At 41.8% G+C, this 19,542-nt stretch overlaps 2 protein-coding genes across 3 annotated transcripts; one reads left to right on the top strand and one right to left on the bottom strand.

Annotated features, from left to right (window-relative positions):
* The first annotated feature begins 301 nt into the window (after window positions 1-301).
* Window positions 302-14,496, top strand: dnm1l (dynamin 1-like). Of its 2 annotated transcripts, XM_083666593.1 has the most exons (19): window positions 302-506; window positions 3,600-3,744; window positions 6,851-6,897; window positions 7,527-7,598; window positions 7,791-7,877; window positions 8,016-8,178; window positions 8,434-8,554; window positions 8,722-8,853; window positions 9,059-9,265; window positions 9,451-9,571; window positions 9,742-9,897; window positions 10,130-10,219; window positions 10,319-10,411; window positions 10,527-10,580; window positions 10,861-10,938; window positions 11,470-11,613; window positions 11,868-11,977; window positions 12,227-12,386; window positions 13,068-14,496. In XM_083666593.1, the coding sequence occupies exons 1-19, from the start codon at window positions 405-407 to the stop codon at window positions 13,122-13,124; spliced, it is 2,139 nt and encodes a 712-aa protein (XP_083522719.1). In that variant the 5' UTR covers window positions 302-404; the 3' UTR covers window positions 13,125-14,496. The 2 variants fall into 2 exon arrangements, with proteins under 2 accessions (XP_083522719.1, XP_083522718.1); XM_083666592.1 differs by lacking the exon at window positions 10,861-10,938.
* tnnt2d (troponin T2d, cardiac) lies at window positions 14,084-17,719 on the bottom strand (the record flags this gene model as incomplete). The annotated part of the gene is made up of 11 exons (XM_083666508.1): window positions 14,084-14,172; window positions 15,072-15,109; window positions 15,690-15,780; window positions 15,965-16,077; window positions 16,275-16,388; window positions 16,557-16,634; window positions 16,723-16,839; window positions 16,982-17,039; window positions 17,249-17,270; window positions 17,404-17,421; window positions 17,713-17,719. The coding sequence occupies 11 exons, from the start codon at window positions 17,717-17,719 to the stop codon at window positions 14,127-14,129; spliced, it is 702 nt and encodes a 233-aa protein (XP_083522634.1). The 3' UTR covers window positions 14,084-14,126.
* Window positions 17,720-19,542: the final 1,823 nt, after the last annotated feature.

The following is a 19,542-nucleotide window of genomic DNA, read 5'->3' as shown; positions in this document are numbered from 1 at the left end:
GGTAAAAGCAAGGGATGCTCTTCCAGTAAGTGTGTGACACCTGGCTCCAAAGATCGTATAACCTGTTTTGATACTGTACAAAACCTCATCCCTAAATATTTTGGTACCTACTCCCTAGTTACGGAAAATAATTTATTTCCTTCTACCTGGGTGCAGCATGAGTCATATGTGAAAACTTGGAAATGTAGTTTATGTTTCCAATATCTCCGTAGCAGTAGCTTTATTTGTGCCTATGTAAAACTCAAAGTCCCATAGTGCAACGTTGAATTATTTTGTGCGCAGTTGTTGCCTTGGCCGGGTTGGTTAAATGGTGGCTGCGTGAGGGACATTGGATGACTTTGTGCCCGTATTTAGCAGGGTAGCTGGCTAGTTAGTTCATTCATTTTACAGTTACCATCAGAGCTATGGAGGCCCTTATTCCTGTCATAAACAAATTGCAAGACGTGTTCAATACAGTTGGTGCGGATATTATCCAGCTGCCGCAAATTGCTGTAGTTGGAACACAGGTAAGAAGCGCTAGCAAGATAGCATGGCTTACTACTGGAATTGAATTGTGTTTAGCTAGCTGGACTGATAGCAAACTTTGAGTTTCATTTCGAGACTTGCGGTTCATCTTGTAGCTAGCTAAGTTTGTTGAGAGCATACAAGTACAAATATACGTTTTTTCAAGGGAAAGCTTAAATTGCTCATTGTCCTAACTAGCTGACGTTAGCTTATCACAGGGTATTGACAGCTTTCGTTAGCTAGATAGCTAGGCTATAATACTAGATTGCTTGTTAGCTTTTGACACTGTTAGCTATCAGAACATGCAATACAATCAAACGTCATGGAACGTCTATACTATAGTATACTCGGCAGCTGGTGTAGTCTTATTATGGCCAAAGTAAGCAGCTCGTTTTTGTTACCGATCATTGGTCCTGATTCAGGACATGTTATTGACATTTTGGTTGCTCTGTTTTCAAGAGGGTGTCCTCACTTGTCCTGTCTGTCCTGTCCTGTCTGCCTTTGAAATATTATCTACTTGCCATTGAGATCTGAGACCCGAATTGACCTACGCTCCTGTTTAGAAATCAACATTGATATTGGCTTAGTATGCAGTCATCAATTGCAGTGCTGCTCACCCATTACCATCCTACATGTTATTATCATACGTACAGTGCCTATAGAAAGTCATCATACCCTGTGAAATCTTTACCTTTTGTTACATTACACCCTGGAAATTAAAATAAATCAAATCTAACCTTTTTGAGCTGTATGTACACATTATAACCCTCGTCATCAAAGTGAAAATAAAAATGTTAAAAATTCTGGACAATTATTAAGAATGAATTAGTGATATACCTGATTTGGTTAAGTCCCTTAGAGTATACCATTATAAACTTGCTCAGGTGCAACCAATCAACTTCCAGATCAAACACCAGGCTAATTGCCCCCCACCTGACATCAATTGTAGTGGTTTTGATTACTTCAGAATAAAACCAGCTGTTTCTTGAGGATTTTACTACTAGAAGTGCATGGTTCTGCAAAGAATTCACCATGGTTGGAAAAGTACTTTCAAAAGGCCTCCGGGATAAAGTTGTAGGAAGACACAAGTTAGGTGAAGGCTACAAAAAGATTTTGAAGGCTTTAGCTATCCCTCTGAGTACCGTTCAGAGCATCATTAAGAAGTGGAAGGCGTATGGCTCCACCAACACCTTGCCTAGATCAGGCCGTCCGTCCAAACTGGATGACCGAGCCAGGAGGACATTGATCAGAGAAGCTACCAAGAGGCCAAAGGCAACTTTGAAGGACTTACAAGTCTTTATGGCTGGGACTGGTCTGTCTGTGCATGTGACAACAATCTCACAAGCTTTACACAAAGCTGGCCTGTATGGCAGGGTAGCAAGAAAGAAGCCTTTTCTGAAAAAGTGCCACAGTCAGTCTCATTTGTGCTATGCAAAAACACACCTGGAAGATTCTGTTGCCATGTGGGAAAAGGTTTTATGGTCAGACGAGACTAAAATTGAACTTTTTGGACTGAACTCCAAGCGCTATGTTTGGCGAAAACCAAACACAGCACACCACCCAAAACACACCATACCTACTGTGAAGCATGGTGGTGGCAACATTATGTTGTGGGGATGTTTTTCTTCAGCGGGGACTGGGCAATTGGTCAGGATTGAAGGGAAAATGGATGCTGCCAAGTACACCCAAATTCTTGAGGACAACCTGCGTCCCTCTGCTAGACAGCTGAAGATGGGCAGGTCATTCACCTTCCAACATGACAATGATCCTAAACATACCGCCAAAAGAACAACGCAGTGGCTTAAGGATAGAAAGGTGAATGTCCTTGAGTGGCCAAGTCAGAGCCCTGACTTAAGTCCGATAGAAAATCTGTGGATGGACTTGAAGAGAGCAGTCCATCGCTACTCACCACGGAATTTTACTGAACTCAAACAATTTGGCAAGGAAGAATGGGCAAATATTCTCCAATCTAGGTGTGCAAAGCTAGTAGAGACATATCCAAACAGATTGTTGGCTGTAATTGCAGCAAAAGGTGGTTCTACAAAGTATTAAATCAGGGGACTGATGACTTTTCCAACCCTGTTATTGTTTTTCATTTTTTATAAATTTTCAGAACTGTTGCCTTTTTTTCATTAGTTTGATGTTGTATGGCTAAATTTGTACATAAAGCTGGAAAAAGCTTTTCTGTTTTTTGTACGACAAATATAGTAACTATTTCAAAGGGGTATGATGACTTTCTATAGGCACTGTACATTAGACAACTTTTGAGGAACTGGTAGAGAACTGCATCATTAGACAAGCATATAATTTCAACCTTTTCTCATAACATTAATGAGCAAGTTCTTTATTTTGGTCCTCTCTCGCAGGCCAGTGGAAATAATGTATTGACCCTTGCCCCACAAAGCTTGTGTGTGTGTAGCCTAATAGGTTTACAGTGGTGTCCTCTTCCAGGCATGTTTACCTTCACTGGTCGGTGGTCAGCTAAGAGGAGTTGACTGTCTCAGCCCTTTGGCAACTGTCTGAGGGTGCAATGGCGACAGAAGGACAGCCACAGAATGTGTCGATGGTCTGGCCTCCAGGGGGCTTTACACGCTACAAGGCCGAACCGTACTGTGCTGGCTTAGATATGTTCTTTTCACATTGTCCTTCCAGGACTGTTTCAGCAACTGTGGTGGATGCGTAACCAGGCCAGCACAGCTCAGTTAGGCTCAGCCAGCTCAGTTCGGCTCAGCCAGCTCAGTTCGGCTCAGCCAGTTCAGGTCGGCTCAGCCAGTTCAGTTCGGCTCTGTATTGAGAATTAGATCTGTGCCCTTGCCAGTGCTCTTCAGAGGGCAGATACACAGAGGGACTTATTTGATAATTGCAGGTTCCTGTCAGTTCTATAATTACCACACTTGAATCCGGCCATTCAAAATTAGGCCTACTAGACAACAGGCACTGCCTTACAGTTAACAGCTAGGGAAGAGGTGATATTATACATGTGAAAGTCAAGCCAATGTTACGAAAGACTTTGACTTCAGATAGTGAGTCATTATAATACTGTAGGTCCTCCACTTTCACTTTTGTTTTTAAGTGGTTATGCTGTGTGTTTACAGAGCAGTGGGAAGAGTTCTGTGTTGGAGAGCCTGGTTGGCAAAGACCTCCTGCCCCGCGGCACTGGTGTCGTCACACGTCGGCCCCTCATCCTCCAGTTGGTCCACGTCGACCCAGAGGACCGCAGGAAGACCAGTGAGGAGAATGGTACTGTGACTCTCGCTGCTGCTGCTCTGTCTCACCCACTGAACTAGTGTTTTTGTTGTTGTTCTGAGATAATACTTTTCCTCACCTCACATCCTTGGATGACACTGAATATCCATTAAAGAGTGTATGTCTGTCTGTGACTGGGTGTAGAACGATTAGTATACTTAATTGATGACGTTGATTGTCAATTTGTCTATTTGCATATTTATGACCGACCGTTCTTTGTAGTTACAGATAAGATATGTATTCCTGTGTCATTATTTTGTAGAAACATATTTTCATCCCATGAGAAATAAGCTAATTGATTGTCCACAAATTGGCAAATTTTTATTTTGTGGGATTCATATAATATTCAATAGAATTCAAACATTGGAAGTCTACCTGATAATGATTAAGACATGAGGAATCCAAAACAATGGTCAAAAGTCTCCCATGAACCCTCCAAAGCACTTGTTTGGAACACTTTGTCGACCAGTTTGGAATATCAGTTCTCTATTGCTGACAAGTAATATAAAGCTACGGCTTGGAGTTTTGTTTCTTCATACTATGTAATGTATTTCTGGTTAATTTGGTAATCTGGAGGTTGGCCTATCCAAAGGTATTAGTCATTGAAGTTGTGTGTCTAATGTCCCATTATACAGTGCCAGAGTATGTCCACTAGATAATGCTGTCCATGCTATTAGGGGAATAAATGTATGAAATTGTTTTATTTTTCTCAGTGTTAATTCACAACTTCATCTTCAAATTATAATGATTTATACATATAGAGTGAATAATTAAAGTGAAAACTGTTTTTTTCAATACAACATATATTTCTACAAAATAATTATGCTTATTAGTTTCTAACTACAGAAACCATTTCAGAACAATCTGAAATGGTGGGTGTCATGGCTTATTGATTTGACATGGAATGACTCAACTGTTTTTGACTCTAAAAAAGAAATATGAAAAAGACAAAAACTAAAGAATGCTGAATTGAATTGATAACTGTTTTAAATAAGATCTGACAGCAACTGAGTGATGGTCAACAAAATGGTTGAGGATCAAACCACTCAGTCAGTTAACACAGTCAATGCTTGAGCTATAGCCGTTCAGAACAACAGTAGAGACAACTAACTTTTAAAATGTTGGACAGTTTGGAACACAAGCTGGATGGCTTTGCCAATATGTTTCCCTGTAGAAAACAACTGCCCATGTTCGCGAGCAATAGGGCAAGGTTAGCTGGAAACCGTGACTGGTGTCACCTTTGCCAAACCACCTTTGTTCCATCAATTTACCAACTTTATTATCCCTAAGGAAAAGTGAATGAATAAACAACAGGCAAAAAGGAACAGATATCGCTTCTCTCCCCCGCTCCGCGGCTCCCTCTCAGTGTGATATGTATCATCACACACAAAAGCGCCTTTGCCTCTCGCTTCCATGAATCTGCTTTGGGATCTGCGATCTGCTTCGTAACTCCTCCGTTATATAAATACCCAAGCGCCCAGTGTAGACATTTTTAATACATGCGCCTGCAGCACCAACGACAACTCACTGTAGAGAAATTTGGCATAGTCATAGATCGGTTCTCTGTATCGGACAAATGAAAAGAATATCGGATATGATATGATCAGTGTCCAGTCAATCGGTCCATCCCTAATTTGTGTTCACAGTGTGTGTGACTCTGTCAGGATATGTAGCAATGAGTATTAAAGCACCGGGGATGTCATAGTGAATGATTCTGGAGGGCTGTTGAGAAGTGCCATGTTAATTCAGCAAATATTGAACTCTGCAGTCCCCAGCAGTCAGCTACATTAGACATGAGGGAATCTTCAAAGGTATATCCCCCTTGTTTGCATTTAGGCTAAGTTTTAGAGGCTTCTGCCTCTGAAACGTTTCCCCAAAACTATCCCCAATAGAAAGCAAACCAAACCTTGCTATGTTTATGGAGGAGAAATTCTGCCACCTTTTTAAACCTGTGTCCTGGGAAAAGTCACAGGGCTGCATTGCTGCAGATAGCTGTGCAGGGGCTGCAGCTAACCCTTTTCTCCTGTCATCTCTCTTTAACCGCAGATCCTAATTCCTGGAAAAATGGGCGCCTTTACAAAGGTCTCCTTTTCCTTGTTCCTTGCCTATTGTCTGTGTTTTAGCAGCTTCTACTCTACCCTTTCTTTTTGCCCATTTTGCCCTCATCCTGCCTCTATTGATTTCGTAGCCTCAATTAAGCTGCCAAACTCTGTGGCTGAGCTTAATTCAGCTCACACAAGGCCAATAAATCCAGTCTCTGACTGTCTATAAATGTAAGTCTGGGGAAAAAAATACAATTTCAGTAAACCAGAGAATTCATAATCACAGTGTCATAACTTGTTCAGAAAGGATGGTAAGTATGGTCTCTTCAGGCTGAATCAAATGTTCAGCTCAAATCTACCCCGACTCAAACCCCTCTTAAAAGGATCACTTCACCAATTTTGAACATCACATTCATTATCTCCAGCACCATACCAGTACCATATATACATATGTGAATATAGTCAGAGATAAGAGAAAGAGTTCTAAGGAAATGCATTCATTTTCAGAAACTACAATGAGTTTCCAGCCAGTGGGAGTGTGTTTGTGGCTGTAGTTTTGAAAATCAATGAATTCAATAATTTGACATCATACGGTAGGAGGTAATTCCCTTAGGACCTTTTTGTCTTTGCGATTTTCTATATTCTCTAGTAAAAAATATGTTTTCACATATGTATAACTAACAAATAGTCCCCACTCTAATTATTTCAGATGAAATAATTGCCTTGTTTAGTAAAATAGACATAGTAGATCTAGATAATCTAGATAAAAATCTACTCCTAAAGTCTGTGCTTCCCATAATACGCCACGCTTCATAACGCTAAATGTTTTTCACTGTAGTATTTGTTTGTACAGATGTCTGGCCCTATGCTGTGTGCTATTGGCCCTTAGAGCATATTCCCATCCCAGCTGAACAAACAAGCACATATATCCTCCCTGAGACCCTTAACATGATGAGAGAACAGTCACAACACGTATCTTGATTGTACTGCCCCAGATTACATCTGACAGACAGGCAAGGGATGACTCTAACTGTCCTGTGGTTGTGTTCTTCCCATAGGTGTTGATGGCGAGGAATGGGGCAAATTTCTACACACCAAAAACAAGGTAGGCTACGTCTCCAGTGTTCAGAGCCAGCAGGCTTCTGAGAAAGCAGTCCTCTGCTTCATAGTCTTCTCACTGGAGTTCCCTTTCACTGCTATAAATAGACGCACGTGAACATTTGTTTAACACTGACCAGATATAAACATACACAGTATTGCAAAGCCAATTTTATAAGAACAGTGGAATAGCTACTGTAGATGATATTGTGGCTTCGTTTAGAGGTTGTTCAGTAGGAACTATCTGTAATCATATTAGGCACACATCCTCTTTGTGACTAAAAACACACAGGAGGATGTAGGTCTAATGTCCTCTTGAGGGAATAGGGCAGAATATACAGGAGGGACGTGTGCAACTGCTTTGCTCTAGATGGCTCATTCATGCCTGAACAGAGAGGACCTTGTGATGTGCTATTAATGGCACTGATGCTGCCCCATGACAAAGGGCACTTTTTTAGTTTCTGGTAACATGAATTCTCAGATGCCCAACCTTTGTTTTGTGATCTCCATGATTACATTTGTAAACTTGCATACCAGTAGAGAATTTGTTAGAATTTATTAATTGGTATTTTGCAGACCTGTTGGGTCTGATAGTATAGCAAATCCAATTGAAATAGACATTACTTGTGTTTTCAGATCTACACAGACTTTGATGAGATCAGGCAAGAAATTGAAGCTGAAACAGAAAGAATTTCTGGCAATAACAAGGTATGTAAACAACTGTATTTGTTTTTGTTCAGTGCAAAGGCCAACTGAGAACTATCAAAGAATAATATCACCTGACCATTTTTAAAATCTGCCTCTGCTATAGGCCTTGTCCATTGAGTGTGTTTTGGGATTGTTGGCTGTGAATGTACACGTGTTTGAGAGGAGCACTGTTGTCTCTCTGACCTCCTCCAGGGCATCAGTGACGAGCCCATTCATCTCAAGATCTTCTCCCCTCACGTAGTCAACCTGACACTGGTGGATCTGCCAGGCATCACAAAGGTGGAAAGCAGGAGTTTTTATTTATTTATTTTTTGCTCTTATTCATCTGTGTATGAATTGCATGCAAAAAGAAATGTAATGATGTGTTATTGACTGGCAGAGGCTTTATTGCGTTTGTGTGTATGCATACTCTTCCAGGTCCCAGTGGGAGACCAGCCCAAAGACATAGAGATCCAGATCAGAGAGCTGATCTTGAAGCACATCAGCAACCCCAACTCCATCATCCTGGCTGTGACGGCCGCTAACACAGACATGGCCACCTCAGAGGCCCTCAAAGTGGCCCGGGAGGTCGACCCAGATGGTATATCTCTCTCTTACACACACACACACACACACACACACACACACACGCTCACTCCACATATGTGCTCTCACTCTCTTTCACCTTCTCTCTGTTACCTTCAATTGGCTTTCAGCTATAGTGGTTTTTCAAAAATACTTTATTCCTACTGTGCCTTGCCTGCCAAAAGCACTTCGACTACTTATTAGTATTAGGGGAACTGTTTTGGTGTGACACTCTTAACATTGGGTCTGGTACTTGTGTCACTGTGTGCAGGCAGGAGGACATTGGCTGTGGTGACCAAACTGGACCTGATGGATGCTGGCACTGATGCCATGGACGTACTGATGGGCAGGGTCATCCCTGTCAAATTGGGCCTCATAGGAGTAGTCAACAGGTCTGCATCATTACTCTTCAATTCAATTTCTACAATACCCTGCACAAAAGGCTAGATTAAGAAAGAATGAGGGCTTTTAAAACACTGTAAAGTACAACTGTCAAACACGTTTTGATTCCCAGAGTTGAGATGTTTAACAACAAAATCTCTTTCATGCCGCCTCCCAGGAGCCAGTTGGACATCAATAATAGGAAAGTGGTAGCCGATGCCATCCGTGACGAATACGCCTTCCTACAGAAGAAGTACCCCTCCCTCGCCAACAGAAACGGAACCAAATACCTGGCCAGAACATTGAATAGGTAGGACATGAAATAGGTGTATGTGATGATCACAACAAATTCTAATTGGTTTACTTTGGATTACATTTAAATGGATTACCCAGTTAAATGAGAAATTGATACAAATACTGTATAAGAGCAGACTTTTAATAATCCATTTAGAACTTTCTAGAAAGTCTATTTTATTGTGAATTCACTAAAATCGCCACCAACTTTTTTCTGCGAGGTTGCTAATGCACCACATCAGAGACTGTCTGCCGGAGCTGAAAACACGGATCAATGTGTTGGCGGCCCAGTACCAGTCCCTGCTCAGCAGCTACGGTGAACCTGTAGATGACAAGAGCTCCACCCTGCTGCAGCTCATCACCAAGTTCGCTGCCGAGTACTGTAACACCATCGAGGGCACGGCCAAGTACATAGAGACAGCTGAACTGTGAGTCACCTCTTCCTTTTGTCATGTTTACACCTCTACCAGTTACTAGTTTTGGCACTAGAGGAGCGCCATGAGTCAGGGACTTGTGTGCTTTATTGTCTTCCGTGTTGGTGGATTAACCATTTCAACACACCTTTTTTTCTTTCTTTAAATGTGTAGTCACGAGTGGTATTTCTCTCTTTCAGGTGCGGCGGAGCGCGAATCTGTTATATATTCCACGAGACGTTTGGTCGCACACTAGAGTCGGTAGACCCTTTGGGAGGTCTCACCACCATAGATGTGCTAACAGCTATCAGGAATGCTACGGTAGGTGGTTGGCTGGTTAAGTTTACTAATAGTAGAATACTGGAATGTGTGGTGCTTGGAACTATATTTTTGCTTAAGTACTTAAGAACACAGCTTCTTTGCTGTGAGTTGTGTGTTCGCCAGAGAGACTGTTGTGTAATTTAGTCTCTATCTCTGTTCTGTGTGTGTAGGGCCCGCGGCCTGCTCTGTTTGTGCCTGAGGTGTCGTTTGAGCTGCTGGTGAAGAGGCAAGTGAAGAGACTGGAGGAGCCCAGTTTGCGTTGTGTGGAGCTGGTGCACGAGGAGATGCAGAGGATCATCCAGCACTGCAGCAACTACAGCACACAGGTACCCTGTTAACACACACACAGCAACCGCAGCAGTAAGGTATACTCTGCACTCTCATAGTACACGTCATACACACCATAAAACGTACAGAATCAGCCGTTTTCACCTCACACACTCACACCAGCCACACATACTGTACCAACCACTGCTTCCTAGCAAGCAACATATACACAAAGTAAACACTTGCTACAACTTGGGACTAATCACAAATGTGTGATGCATCTCTCTGCAGGAACTGTTGAGGTTTCCAAAGCTCCATGATGCCATAGTTGAAGTGGTCACATCCCTGCTCAGGAAAAGGCTTCCAGTTACCAATGAGATGGTGAGTATCTGTTCACCTAGAACTACACCATCCTGGATGGTTTGAAGGGGAATACTGTGTTTGCTGTAAGCGTACCCATTCAAGTTCCTCCTTTTTTAGGTTCACAATCTGGTAGCTATTGAGCTGGCCTATATTAACACCAAGCACCCTGACTTTGCTGATGCCTGTGGCCTCATGAACAATAACATAGAGGTAAGGTCTTTAACGACAGAACAGTACTTGCACACAGGTAGAAATCCTTAGAATCTACTCTATTCTTGACTTAATTTGTTACACAATAATTTATATTAATTTGCTCCGCTTTTAGGAGCAGAGACGCAACAGAATGAGAGAGCTGCCCTCTGCTGTTCCCAGAGATAAGGTACAGTCCTCAGATTTCTACTGCAAGAGCTCTGCATAACAGCTCACCTCTTTCATTCAGTGACTTAGATTTTTCTTATTGCTACAAAAGAATGACAGACTGTTTCTTCACTGTAACAAGCCAATATTTCTAATTTTAACAGCAGATACACTTATTTCACAACTAGCTTGGTCATTGGCCCCATATGGTGTCAGTCACTAAGACCTTCCAGTTCTTTTAGGTACTATTAGTTTTCTGTCCACACCCCCCTCCTCTTCTTCCTTTTTTTCTCTTATTCTAGTCCCTTAAGGGCCCAGGTGGGCAGTCTCTCTCCCCCACTGAGCATCCTACCCAAGAGGGAGAGGGACCTAAGGTCTGTGTGCCACTCCCTCACTGCCTGCTGGTTGGCATGGCCCTGCCCGCATCCAACCCCAACCAACCAACACTCCCTACTCCTATCCACCCACTCACATGCCCCTCCCCATTCCTGTATATCTCCACAACTCGCCTTAGTGCACAGCTCTGAGTGTCCCCTCAATATCCTACAAACGTCTTTGTTGAATGGCCAACCCCCAATCCATGTAACTTCACCCCCTGTGGATGAACCCTGTTACTGCACTGCCCACCTAACTCCTGCATGTAGCCCATTTTGTCTATATTTCAAGAAACAATACCTCACTGAAATGTAACCTGTAGTCTGCCTGCCACTGTGTAAACACCAATATGTCCAGATATGTGTATGTGTATGAATAATCTTTTGATGTTACAGTTGCATCATTCTACCAGCCCAAACCAACCAACCTCCTTTCCTCACTTCCTGTCTTTATATAATTGAGCAGAGAGGAGCATGATGATGTTAGTGACCAATTTCAGCAGGCTAACCTCCTCTCCTGTATGTCTGTCTCACCAGGCTGCAGCAGGAGGAGGGGCAGACCAGGGAGACAGTGGCATGGGGACCTGGAGGGGCATGCTGAAGAAGGGTGAGGACGGCATGTCCCAGTCCTCCCACCCTGCCAGCCCCCAGAAGGGCTACGCCGTCAACCTGCTGGATGTGGTGAGTGCCCACCCCTCCGCTAGTTACACGACAAGGATTGCGTTCTCATTCTCTACCTTTTTCCTGAAGGATGCACTTGTGCACTTCTCCACATGGATTTAAAAGCATTGGATTAATACGAGCATTGCTAGACAGTTTCCACCATATTTCTTACACAAGTGCATTGCCTTTTAACCTATGACCACACTGATATTGACCCCTGACCTGTGAGTAGTTGTCAGTGATTGGTTGATTTGCATGCTTGTCTCCCACAGCCTGTCCCAGTTGCCAGGAAGCTGTCGTCTCGGGAGCAGAGGGACTGTGAGGTCATTGAGAGGCTCATCAAGTCCTACTTTCTCATCGTCCGGAAAAACATCCAGGACAGGTACAGTCCTACAAGTTTACAGTCCTACATGTTTCCATGTTGTTGGGTGACCTTATTTGTGGTTTATGTAAGAAATCTAAAGTTTTGTTTCACCTCCTCTTTCACTCTCTTTTCCCCTTCCCTCTCTCCCACCTCTTTTTCTCTCTCTCGCCTCTCCCTCTCTCTTACCCCCATCTTCCTTGTTTCCCACCTCTTTCTTTCTCCCCCCTCCTTCCTTCTCTTTCTCTCTCGCCTCCCTTCCTCCTGCAGTGTACCAAAGGCAGTGATGCACTTCCTGGTGAACCACGTGAAGGACAGCCTGCAGAGTGAGCTGGTGGGTCAGCTCTACAAGTCAGGCTTGCTAGACGACCTGCTCACAGAGTCTGAGGACATGGCGCAGCGTCGCAACGAGGCTGGAGACATGCTCAAGGTACAGTGCACAGCTTTTACAAGTTAAGGGATAGTTAGCTTACTCTAAACTTGACTAGAATTAAGGTATGTGGTTAATCACTGAAATGTTAATTCAGAGTGAACTATCTCTTTCAAGGGTAAATCTGGGATTGGTACATGCATTTTTGGACTTTTAAATTAATGATATATAGCCATCGATTCTTGAATAATATAACTTAGAAATGCCTCATGAGCCTAGTTCAACTGTCTTACCCCATTAGAACCGAAAATATAAGCTTTACTTCATTGTTTGTAAACAATGTTGTAAAGTAACTGTACAGCTTCAAAACATGGTTAAAACGATCATTTTGGATGGTCAGTCTTTGCATCCAGAGTTCAGAGTGGTTACATCTCCAGCCCCATCCTTCAGCTGTTTACCCCCAAAAAATGGGAGGGTGACCGATGTTTCCCAGATTGCCCCTTAGCATGGTAATAACAGTGAGCAGGTCTGCTAGAGCCTAGCAATATCAGATGGACCAATTATCACTGCAGTGCTGTTGTTTCACCACACTGATTCAAATCCAAGGAAGTTAATGAATAGAATAACAGGGTGTATGCATGTGTTTTTGATTGTATGCGTGTGACTGTTTTCACACCTTCAAGTTGTGCATGTGTCTTTCTATGGGAGTGTGCTAACCACCTTTTCTCATCGTATCCACAGGCCTTGCAGAAAGCCAGTCAGGTGATCGCTGAGATCAGAGAAACACACTTGTGGTGAGGGTCTCTACCTCCATATGCCCTCCCTCCCACGCGGACCCTCTACTCCCTAAGCCCCTATGCCCTGTTCTGTCTCTGACGTCCTGGACCTCGGAGACAGCAGACTTGAAAATGCACTGCTGTCAATTTGTGTTTATTGATGAATATAGTTTTATGTACTATACGGACTTTACCTACATGAAGGGCAGCACATATCAGTCTTCACCTGCATCACACAAGCTCCTGTCCTAAATGGCATCTTTCATATGTAAACTACAGTAAATAATGATGTATGGTTCACTACTGTGTGAGACCTACCGAAGAATGTTTGTCCCTAAATGTAGAGTTAAATTAAAGCTAGAAATGACAAACCTACCAGATCTGTACTCTCTGGCTTTGGATGCTGCAACTTAAATTGTTCATTGTTGTCTTATCATGGTCACTGTTGTCTTGTCTGTGTTTGAAATGTCATTACATGCTAACAGTCTATTTGTTTTATTATTTCCAAAGAGAAGAAATGCAACCCTCTCACACATTTGTGTTTGCCACTGATAAAAGGATATGGATGCACACTAGTATAACCACATAGTTTACACTTGTAAATTCTTAGATTCTGAATTCATTTAATAATTGTTTTCACCTAATATGAAAAAGTGTCATACACTTAACAATGCTACACCAGACCTTTTTCAGAACATGCTCCGGTACATACAAACTCCTCCACTGGATTAACATGTCAAAAGGATTTGTTGTAATATTACATAAATGTGTTATGTTGTGTAAATATTATGTACATTTACAAAAGTGTCATATCAATCTGTCATGAACAGCGAGACACATTTCTTGGGATAACAACATAACTGTAAAAAAAGCATCAGGGTTAATTGAGTGACTCATTTATTGACTTGGTACATTTGATACAGTGTTGTCTGACACTTTGCCAAACTGAACAGAAACGATAAACACACATACAGACACATCGGCAAATCCCTGGAGTCATGGTCTGCCTCTGCCAGTAGCACTTTTACCTCAGCCGGCCGCCCATCTTGCCCTTGCCGCGACCTTTGGCGCTGAAAGGCGCAGGAAAGGGTTAATGTATGCAGCAGCCAGGCTTGGCATTCAGTCAGGTAGTGTCAGTGTTGCCAGTAGGGGTCACTCAATTGCAGCACTTATGTTCACTTACGGCTCAAGTAAATGCATGTACTAGTTTAAGGTTACATGTCAGTATATAGGTACAATCAATTGGCAGTACAGGGTTTTATTTATTTTTGATTAAGTTGTAATTATGCTGAATGTTTTTATGTTGCAATTTCAGACCCTACCGTGTTGGCAATTTGTATTATGACCACTTACACTGTTGTCAGGTTGTCCCCCATTAAACGCATATGAGCTACCATGCAGAGTGTCTGGGTTCAACAGAGTACAAACATAAACACACACACACACACATATATATAGAGCACAGAGACGGGGGCAGACATGATGTAAATAATGGAGTTGAAAGAAGAAATGATTAGCTTCAGAGATGATCATGGCCATTCTTTGATTTCAAGCAGGGAATCACTGTCTTTGTAGTTCATGAGTGAATGATAACAATGTGTCAAATAATGTATAAATGATTGTTTATAGTAGGAGTGTTTCCCATCGTAACCATGACCATTTTAAATGATGGGGAAGTGATGGAAGACGAAAATTTAGTTGTTGACGGAATGGGAACCAGTGACCTAGTCCAGTTAAGATGAATACCAGAGTTCTAATTATAACCCCCCTGTCACATGTCCTAACAATGTGACTCTGAAGAGGCTGGACATTGGGTTGTTGGTGGTTCTTTAGAGGGTGGTTCAAGAAATGGCAAAAGCACAGAGAAAGTAGCACAGTACAATTGTAATTTGATTCAGGTCAAACTGCCCAGTGTACAGTCCCTTCAGAACCCAAGGGGGGAAACAGGCCAATGTGCTCAGATACTTACTTCTGGTGGTCCTGGACCCGAGCGAGAAGCTGGTTAATCTGTAAGGACACACATAAGCCTGGCTAAGCATTTAAATCAACACCTTTAGTGACAGACTGTGGAAACCTGGTGGAGTGAGTCCAGTGGTGGAGAAGCAAGCTCAACGAAGCCCAGCGACCTCAATTTCACCTGTAGTTCACCTGTACCTCAGATGTCTCCCACTATTCCATGGCTTACACGACCATCTTGACCTTTCACATAGCCAACCCACAGCAGGCGAGACTGCATCTGAGACGGGACTACACCTCAGAGGAGGCTACACGGCTGCAGCTGAGACCAGACTACACTGGAGACGAGACTAGACATCAGTGAGGTGACGCAACCTCATGAAAACAGACTTACTGCTTCTGCTGATCACTGACTCTTCTCTGGAGAAGAGCAATCTGAAAGCAAGTCAAATGTTTATACGTGCATGTGTTGTTGTGGATCCCTTCTGTAATGTGATTTTAGATTTTTAGTATTTCAGGTCTGGCTGTATCTTACAGTATATTTCACTGACTCCATAAGATCCTCTTGTAGCTGATGCATACTGAAAAAGATTACAGCGAGTATTGTTCATATTTGTGTTAGGTCACTTACATCATACTTCTGTTTCTTGAGTTTCTCACTGAGATCAAACTTCTCTGCCTCCAGCTCCATCATCCACTGCCACAGCTCATTGGCCTTCTCCCTATATGGAAACAACCAATCAAACACCTGTTTGAAAGAATTGTTGTTGCCTCACTAGAAAAAACTAACCATCAAACATGTTCAGCCATACTGATACATACAGATTGTCATATATTTAGGTCAGTGTAGTCTATGCATACTTCCATAAGGAATAAGTGAATGGCCAAGTAACAATGACATTATACTTGAGTTTGTCCTCGTTAAGATGATCGACATTGAGAGCCTTCCTGCGGTCCGCCAGGATCTTCTTCTTCTTCTCCCTCTCTGTTTGTTTCTTGGCTCCCTTTCTGTTTTCACTCTAGAGGGGAGAGAGGTCAGGCAAATTTAAAAAATCTCAGAAGTGAGATAAAAATAAATGATTGTATAGATACGGTACATTATTGCTTGACTGGTACTGTAGTATTGATGACCTTGGAAAGATCTACATAGATTTTTATAGATGTATATTTAAAAATTGATGATATGGTTTTTGATATCTCAGTACATCAAGCTGACCTTCTGCTGTATGCCCCCATACTGGTGGGTCTTGTTGGTGAGGGCCTTCTTCTTCTTGGCATCATCATCGTGTTTCTTACGATGCTCTTCCTGCTCTTTCCTCTCCTTCTCCTCCTGCAGACCATTAGAGAATAAAGATTTAATTTATCAGATTAAACTATGCTATGTTGTCAATGTGTTTGTTTTCGTATTCAACCCCTGGAACTCAACACGTCAAACATTTGCCTCTGCAATATCATATGTACAGTATGTGCCAATGACAGAAAGTGATTTGACACTCACCGCCACCCTGGCCTGCCTCTCCTTCTCCCTCTCTGCACGAACCCTCTGCTGCTCCGCTCTCTCTGCCCGGCGTTTCTCCTGCACACACACAGAGGTCTGTTATCACTGCAAGGTCATTTGACACAGTAAAAGTACAGTCGCCTCTCTCTCCATGATGCCCACTCACTATCCTGTTGACAAGGGAGATGAGGTCTTCCTCTTCCCTCTTCCTCTGGATGAAGTGAGCCTCAATCAGAGACTGCAGCTCAGAGAGGTCCTTCTCTTGACGCTTCCGATGGATGTCCTGTCATAACGAAAACGGAGCAATCATTAGAACTGACATTAGCTGTGTGTGTGTGTGTGTGTGTGTGTGTGTGTGTGTGTGTGTGTGTGTGTGTGTGTGTGTGTGTGTGTGTGTGTGTGTGTGATTGGATAATTCAACTCACATCAAAATCCACTTTATCTCCATCTGGGATCTTTGGTGCCTGAATGTTTGGCACAAACCTATGGAAATTAAAAATTATAATTATTAATTAATTAAAATTATTATTAAATTATATTATGGAATTGATATGATATGAACTTCTAACAATCAAAGCTCAATAATACACATAGTTATTCAAATGTAATCCTTCAACATCATTATCATCGTTGTCGTCATCATCATCATCATCATCTGTGAAGTCAATGACTTTGAGGATAATGAAACATACTTTGGTTTGGGCTTTGAATCATCTGTAATAAAGAATTGAGAAAACATATTAGTTTGATGATATTGTTAAAAGAAGAGATCCCTTAGTTGGAAACATAAATAAGCTGAATAATGTGGATGCATTTTCAAAACAAATTAAGCGATGTTTTGTCTTACCTGTAGTCTCCTCCTGTGCTGTTGGTCAGAGATGTGTTTAAAGATACATTAATTGCTATGGCATAAAAATATGTTTATTTAACATTAATGGTGGAAAGAACAGTCCTTAAAGACAAACAAAGGTATCTTACCTTCTTCCTCCCTTCAAAGCAATGGTAAGCAAAGAGAATATATATATAAAAAACGATTGTTAGAACATTGAATTAATGATATAACATGATGTGAGGAAATGCCTAAAGAAAGATATGCTCAACATTTCTTCATAATACAGAACATACTGTATATTGTTTAGTCATCACAGCTATATACAATGCATCTATTCATCATCACTTTATCACTACAAGATGATATGGTGAATACAAACACTGAGATTTTAGAAAATTAGGACAAAAGAATGTAGACTCACTGAACTTCCTCCTCCATCACTTCCTCTGTGTCTGACATTTTGTATTATTTGAACCCTGAAATGAAAAATTCACCATTTACTAAAGTACATCCGGTACATAAGGGGAACATCTTGTGGGATGAAACGATGTGGGATAACTAGCAACTGTCTAGTAATTACAGTGTCACACAGCACTCAATCTATCTCTCGACATTTGTGCAATCTGCTCTGTTTTGGTCAGTTGCTCAGAGGACATGTCTCTTTGATGCAAGGGCAGCGGTGGCTATGGGCAGGGGTGGGCTCAGCCCACCCAAACGTGCGTCTTGCCCACCCAATCAAAAGTTTTGTTTTTGTTTTTTTTTCCTGAATTGTTGATATTCCTGGGGCGTGTTTGAATGTTTAATCTCATATTTGTATTTACTGTAGGTCCATATACTATGTCTATGTATTTAGCACTGCCCATAGCCACCTTGCTTACGGTTATTGATGATACTATGAATGTCAACTTTTGCTCATGTTAAATAACTCATGTTAAAATATTCTTAAAAATGCATGAAATGCTTAGAATGCAATGGCGGTATGTAAGTAAGCCATTATCAATTAAGTTTTGCCTTAGATACCTCTCAAAACCACAATTAATAGAGCGGTAACACCATGTGACAAGGGAACACATACTGACACAACACCGGCGCAGAACTGACGCAAATTCAAACGCAGGCGTATTGGCAATTTATGTCGGCAGTAAAAGGTGAAATTACTACAGCTGGAACCCTGTCTCGCCTGCGCTCATGTGGGAGGAGTAGCGTTAAAAGAGGCGTGTTCACGTCAATGAATAGGCAAGGACCATGTGTTGAGCTGAAACATTCTGCCCCTAGAAAATAGCAAGAATATTTCAGACACGCCCTCTAGCGCCAATGCCAGTGTTCGCGTTTGCCCTAAGACTCTTTTTTAAGTCATTAAAATAGTTTTTCAGTGGTATTAGAAATGTGTGAGCGCTTTTACTTCAACATTCCCTATACCCCTAAAAGACAACTTATGGTTCACTACAGTATGACTTTTCAGACGCTCACATTTGTTATGAATGGACTATTCATATAGGGGAGACAGGGGACAAATGTAACAGGGGGCAACCCTAACCCTGATTTTCTCCAATCAGAGTGTTGAAACTCACTCAGTACATGCCGTTTTCTCCCTCCCTTCTCCCCAAATTCTGTCAAATATCTCACCATCTGCAGGTTTTATTGGCAAGAGTAGTTTTTTTGGGGGAAAAAACAACAACAAAAATTACTTTACCCTTTAATAAACTAAAATCCAAATCAACACTGTGATCCAAACGCCCTCTATAGAGACCTATAAATGTATGAATGATAAATAGACAGATGTATGTTTCTTATATCAAATTACTGGTCTAGGTTGAGTGGTCTCTGAGTTAATTGCAAAAATGGTTACAATTGTGCCCTGTCTCCTTTAGGCATTGGCAATTAGTAAAACATGTATATCTAGTTAAATGACATTTTAAATACTAGTACTATTTTAATTCACACATATTTTGTTGTTCTTTAACGCTTTAAGCCACCTGTTCATGACCAGCCTATGTAATATAAACCTACACTTGTTTAAACAATGAATGAAAAATGTAAATGTACATAACAGTTAGTGTCACATGTGATTTATTCCAAAGTATGTATGTTTAAGAAATAACCCTTACCTGAAACTCAGGCAAAGAAAAGAGAGAGCGAAAGAGAGAGAGCGAG

The sequence above is a fragment of the Argentina silus genome (assembly GCF_951799395.1).
Source record: "Argentina silus genome assembly, chromosome: 3".
Lineage (NCBI taxonomy): Eukaryota > Metazoa > Chordata > Actinopteri > Argentiniformes > Argentinidae > Argentina > Argentina silus.
The sequence above is the reverse complement of the archived record's forward strand: the minus strand, read 5'-3'. Positions and strand labels throughout refer to the sequence as shown.

Bases quoted from the DNA above. Each gene is read 5' to 3' on its own strand.
- dnm1l (XM_083666593.1), top strand. From the start codon at position 405: ATGGAGGCCCTTATTCCTGTCATAAACAAATTGCAAGACGTGTTCAAT. The intron at 10,581-10,860 runs GTACAGTCCTCA...CTCTTATTCTAG, and splicing joins CTGCTGTTCCCAGAGATAAG to TCCCTTAAGGGCCCAGGTGG. The intron at 11,614-11,867 runs GTGAGTGCCCAC...TGTCTCCCACAG, and splicing joins CCGTCAACCTGCTGGATGTG to CCTGTCCCAGTTGCCAGGAA.